The sequence below is a fragment of the Poecilia latipinna genome, unplaced genomic scaffold (assembly GCF_001443285.1).
Source record: "Poecilia latipinna isolate Pla-1442-1.1 unplaced genomic scaffold, P_latipinna-1.0 Scaffold1709, whole genome shotgun sequence".
NCBI classification, from domain to species: domain Eukaryota; kingdom Metazoa; phylum Chordata; class Actinopteri; order Cyprinodontiformes; family Poeciliidae; genus Poecilia; species Poecilia latipinna.
In genome coordinates this window covers 57,211-63,099 of record NW_015114325.1, presented here as the reverse complement: position 1 = coordinate 63,099, position 5,889 = coordinate 57,211, and the positions used below count along the sequence as shown (strand labels likewise).

Below are 5,889 nucleotides of genomic sequence, written 5' to 3'. Positions count from 1 at the left end.
GGGGTCTGGGTCAGGGTCGGGGTCTGGGTCAGGGTCGGGGTCTGGGTCAGGGGCCCGGGGCCTTGGGAGCGTCCGGCAGCCGTGAACCGCCGCAGAGTCTCAGGGTGACTAATCTGCTGTTTCGTTTCCAGGAAAGCAGGAAGTTTCCGAGCTCTGAGTTTCTGCAGAATTTAAGCAGCAGAAAAATAAACATTAAATGTTTGGAGGCCAAAACTGAGAGAAACGAGATTCAGGTCAAAAGTAAAACTGTAAAAAATTTACAGCAATAATTTGGTTTATTTAAGAAAATATTTAATTTACAAACTAAAAATTTAGTATGAAAGCTAAGTATTTAGTTTTCAATTAAAATATTTAGTTAGGAAGCTAAATATGTATCTCCAAAAAAATAAACATTTAGGTCTGAGTTAAATTTCGTATTGGATTTCAGTATTTAGTTGTGAGGTAAATATGTAGCTAACAATCTAAATATTTAGTTTACAGACTAAATATTTAGCTTTCAAATTAAATATTTAGTTAAATAGCTAAATATTTAGTTTAGAAATTAAACGTTACATTTGGAAAATAAATATTTGGTTTGGGATTAAACATTTAGCTTCCTAACTAAATATTTAATTTGAAACCTGTTAAGTAAATATGTATTTTGGAACGCTGATATTTATAAATGTATTAATACTGTGATGAAAGTATGACTTTGAAAAATGAACATCTAGGCCTGTTACAATAAATCAATTAATCGCACGATAAATTAACATCATTGACTTCATTTTATCGTTTCTTCCTGCCTTTTCTGTTTCTGTTGATGAAAACGGCTGAACTCCACTGACCCTCCCTCCATCGTTCCTTAGTGTCAGGAGGATAAATATAGCATCAGAGATGCCCACCTTCTCTATCTAAGTTTTATTTCCACTTTGGTTTTATATTTTTTTGTTTTTATTCAAGTGCATTTATTGTTAACATGACTGAGAGTCCGTTTTATTTTCATTTTTGGTTGTTTTGTTTATTTTATTCACCAGTTCGTTTTAAATGTTAATTTGAAAATTAAGTGCATTTATTTTTGTCAGGATGTTCCTGCATTATTATGTCATTACCATTACATCAGTTTAAAATAGTCTTCAAACAATGTTATTGTTTATCACAATAATTTTGAGACAATTAATTGCTCAGCAAAATGTATTATTGTGACAGGCTTGTGGACACCCACATTTTTTCTTTATGACATAAACCAAAATATTTCTTTCAGACAAGAAATGGGGATGAAACTGGGAATCATGGAGGTGGCAGTATCATGCTGTGGGGCTGGAAAACTGAAGCTAAAACTTTGACTATGCAGCACATTTCAAGAAATAAACCACAAAGACATTCAATAAACAAAAATATCAAATACACAAAATTTAAAAATATAAAAATGTTTTTTGCTTAAAACAAAAATTAATTAAATAAAAACGTTTGAAATGAAGCGAGAAATGTTGTTTTTCTTAAAAGTTCTTAATGTCAGTTTTAATCTAACAGTTTCGCAGAAACTAGAAGTGAGTTCAGAAGAAGAGGAACCGAGACGAGTGGGCCGGGATTCACATCCAGAACGGTTCTCATCCTCCGGTCCGGATGTCCTGCTGGTTGTCATGGAAACGAGGGGATGTGAATCCCACCTGAAGAGCTGCGTGCGGTCCAGTAGAACCGGGCCACCAGGAGGACAGGGGAGCTCATCTGCACATCAACATGGCCGCCACTACGGCCAGCAGGACCAGGGCCGGCACCAGCAGGAGGCCCGCGTAGAGGAGCCACGGCTCCGAGTACCGGCGCCGCTCATCTGCTCACAGAAACACACAGCTGGAACTACGGCATGCTGGGAATTTAACTACGGCTCACAGAAACACACAGCTGGAACTACGGCATGCTGGGAATTTAACTACGGCTCACAGAAATTCTAAAAATGTCCATTTCAGCAGGAATAAAAATGAAAGTTGCTAAGAATGATATGTTGATGTTGCATCTTTTCCAGCTGCTGAAATGAAAAGTAATAATGATCCTGATTTTATTTAAAACCTCTTTTGCATCGGACAGAAAACATGCATGCATCTCTAATGTTCAGATAGAACCAGTGAATTTATTCTTCTGTTTTTGAAGGATTCACCTTGAAGCTGATATCTACCCGCCTGCTGGCTGTGGAAGGAGCTGCTGGTTATCAGGACGTCCTGCAGCCTCAGTTGGCAGCCATATTGCCCGTTGCCGCTCAGATGGACGGTGGCAGACAGAGTGATGGTGCCGTTGGCGGCGCGGCGCTCTGAGGGGGCGGAGCTCTGCACGACGCAGCCGTTTCTGGTCAGCGTCAGAGTCAAACCCGGATCCTGCGACACGGTGACCTCACAGCGCAGCAGGGAGTCATGGTGACTGGAGAGGTTAAAGGTCATGGTGTCTGAAATGACACACTGTTGCTTTTAAGACGAACTTTAGTTGATTCCTTCTGTTTTCTCTGTGATTTAGGTAAAAAGATGTAAAGGTTTTTTTTAAATGTGTTTTAAATTTTAATTCAGGGTGTACAAACTTTTTGTCCAAAATTGTTGAGTCAAAATCCCCCAAATTAAAATTGAGCAAATAAAGTCGTCAGATTTAATTTCTTTTTGTAGAAAAGTAATTTTATTCATTCTAGTTTCAAAGGGTAGAAAGAATTTCTGCACATTTGATGAATTTACGGAAAAATGTCTAGTTATCAAATTTGGTTCAATATCACAAATTTATTCTGTGTTATTTAAACAGGATTTGTGTCATTTTATTTCAAAATGTTTGCTATATTCAGCCGAGTTTAATAAATTAAACATGTTGACTTTTCAGTGAAAGTGTCTGGATAAATATGATTCTACTTATAAGATGCCAACAGTCATTATTATCTGCAATAACTCTTAGAAGAATCTGAATTAATTTGAGCTACAACAACATTTCATTTCCCTCTGGGACCAACACATTATTTTTCAAATAAAATTTTGAATTGAATTTGAAAAGCTTTGTGTTGTACTTAATGTTTTCCATTGTAAGAAAATAATGTTTGTATTAATTTTACCATGATTAAAAATAAAAAGTTTTAGGTCAGTCTTGAGCTGCAGATTGAGGCCCTAAAAAATAAGTCCAAGGACCACGTATGGCCCCCGGGCCGCACGTTGTACACCCCTGCTTTAATTCATTAGCAGATGATTGAGTTTGGTTTTCTAAGTCTTAAATTCAGGACACCAGGAATCTACTTTCTTCATTCTCATATTTCTGTCTGTAATTCGCCCGGCTGCTCGGTCAGCTTCGTTAAAACTCATCATTTCTATAAAATCCTGCTGGAAACAAACGTCTCAGGCAGCAGAGAGGTTGGGACTCTACCGTGGACGATGAGTGTGGTTTTGTTTCCCTTCAGCCTGAAGCTTCCTCTCCTGTCGGTTCTCATGGACAGTTTGCACTCGTACGTCCCGCCGTCGGACCACCGCACCTCCTTCAGCTCAATGGATTTGTTGAAACTGGAGGAGGTTTTGTTCTCGTTAAACGGGAGCTGTTTCCCATCGACCTCCCAGTACAGGACGGGCTGGTTGAGGAGCTTCTCATGCTGGGAGTCCAGCAGCTGGCAGGGCAGCAGGACGTCCTGGCCCAGCGGGCCGGCGACCACCGCAGGCTGCTGCAGGGAGAACTCGGCCGTGGCAGCTGGAAAACCACCACAGAAAGCTGAGAGACAAGGATGGAGACAGAGCAGTGCTGGTTATAAACCTGTAAAAAACAACTGAAGGTTAACAAAACAGCCAAGGATGTTAGAGTTCTGGAAAATGTCTGCAAAAGTTAATTTAGGGAAAGCTACGTGTGTTATTTCAAAGTTAGCTAAAATGGTAAGCTAAACATTAGCTTTGCTATTAGCGGCTAACTTCCTGTTCAGCTGAAGCAGAAGAGCTCTACTGGGAAACGAAGACGTAAACATGGTGAGAAATAAACCAGCAGTGGAAATCAACAGGTTTCATCTGTATCTGGGTCAGTTTGGTTTAAACTGACGTGGATCAAGCATCCTGTGGTGAGCAGCGCTCATCCTGGGAGCCAGTTTCTAACGGTCAGAGTTCAGCAGAATCTGACTTTCCCCCAGCAGTCTGGAGAAAACAGAGCAGAAAAGCTGCATCTGACGGAAAACCAGAGGAAATGGAATAAATCCCCAAATTCAGCCAGTTAAAAATTAACTTTAATGCAGATTTTACATATTTAGTTTTGACATGTTTGGAAATAAAACCTGATTGAAGAAAACCAGGAGTGAAGAAGTCTAGAGATTAAATCTTCAGCAAAATTTCTGATATTTATGCAGATTATAGTGAATTTCTATGTGTGACCTATTATTTATAAGTAATATGTAAGCACCCTTTTGGGTACTTTACATATCTAAATCCAGTTATCCCATTATTTTAAATCCTCTGAGGTTTTTTAAAATCATCAAGATTAAGATTATGGTTAAATTTAAACTGTTGAATCTCTGAAAAGATTCCTGAAATCAGAAAGATTTCAGTTATATAATGTTAGTTTCATTCTAATGTCAGAGTTTCACGTCTCTTGGTCTTTATTCCTGGTAATTAGCTCAAAACTGTTTTAATCTTTTAAAAGCTGTAGCTAAACTGTGGTGTCTCTGTGTGAACTGGAAGCCATGTTGCATGTTTTTCTCTTAGGTGGATTATTTTAATGACCTTGTTAACTGTTTTTTGATAAATCTGCAATGCATCACGTTCAAACTGCAGAAAGCTGCAGCTCGACTCTTACCAAGCTAGAGAGTTCACGTTACTCCAGTCTTCACTTCTTCTCAGGCTGCCAACTGTCACAGCTACTGCTGAGCAGTGACCACTCACACCTGATCATCATCACCCTGATCCCCAGCTGCTGCCATATAAGGACGGATCTTCCCCCTGCACGGTGTCAGATTGTTGTGAAACCCTCAGCGGTATTACCTTCAGGCNTGCTGTAGAAACTCCAGCTATCTGCCCAGTAACTANCCGTCTGTCTCTTCCTTCTGCCTAGTTGCCTCTCCTGTCCCCGATCCGGACCCTCTCCACTGGATAAGGACCTCCTGGCTTTGACCCCCTGTCTGTCTGACCCTGAGATCTGGAACCGCCTGACCCCGATTTGGATTCCCTGGTTCTGACCCTGGCCTGTCTGACTGAGAACAAGTTTATTTCCTAATAAACAACTGTTTTTGTATTCTCTGTTCAGTCCCTGCGTCCATCAGTGCCTGATTGTGTCACTAAATGTTGGCTGCCAGCTAATGTTAGCTAAGGTGAGCTAATGTTAGCAAACGCGAGCTAATGTTAGGTAAGGTGAGCTAATGTTACCTAAAGTGAGCTAATGTTAGCTAAGGTGAGCTAATGTTAGCTAACGTGAGCTAATGTTAGCTAAAGTGAGCTAATGTTAGCTAACACGAGCTACTGTTAGCTTTTTCTTAAATGCTCTTTAAGTGAAATCTTTCTACTTTCAGTAGAAATGTTTCACTTTTACTTCTAATTTTCAGCTGTTGCACCTCAGTTGTGATGTTCTCCCATTATTCTTATGTTGATTATTTTAAAACACATAACGTATCTAAAACAAACCCGAACACCAAAGAAACTCATTCAGGTTGTCTGGATAAGTGATGAGAATGACCTTAACATGGACATTTTGACTTCTTGGAGGGACAATATGAACAAACGAGGTCTGCATCAGACTATTAGAGTCAAAAATGAATCCAGGAACAAAAACTGTGGAAAACAGGAAAGGAAACTTTCCCTCTGAATGGAAACAAGAAGTGGGACGGAGATTTTTTCTGTGGCATTTTTAAATTGATCACAGCTGCATTGTTTAATGGCCGCCTGCCTCATCTGAGGACTAAATGAAACTGAATATATCTGTAGGATTAAA

The 5,889-nt window shown here is 39.6% G+C and overlaps 1 protein-coding gene and 1 long non-coding RNA gene across 3 annotated transcripts in view; one reads left to right on the top strand and one right to left on the bottom strand.

The window, feature by feature from the left end:
- Nucleotides 1-1,469: 1,469 nt before the first annotated feature.
- Nucleotides 1,470-5,889, bottom strand: part of LOC106964722 (neuroglian-like) — an 11,343-nt gene continuing 6,923 nt past the window's right edge. The window contains exons 5-7 of one of the 2 annotated variants that reach the window (XM_015060394.1): nt 3,361-3,696; nt 2,132-2,413; nt 1,470-1,807 (exon numbers count right to left, since the gene is read on the bottom strand). In XM_015060394.1, the coding sequence (XP_014915880.1) occupies nt 1,701-1,807; nt 2,132-2,413; nt 3,361-3,696 (725 nt within the window). In that variant the 3' untranslated portion in view covers nt 1,470-1,700. The remainder of the gene's footprint in view (nt 1,808-2,131; nt 2,414-3,360; nt 3,697-5,889) is intronic. The other variant, XM_015060395.1, reaches the window with a different exon arrangement.
- LOC106964723 (uncharacterized) lies at nt 4,422-5,199 on the top strand. Its single transcript, XR_001428486.1, has 2 exons — nt 4,422-4,939; nt 5,017-5,199. It is a non-coding gene; the product is annotated as an uncharacterized LOC106964723 (long non-coding RNA).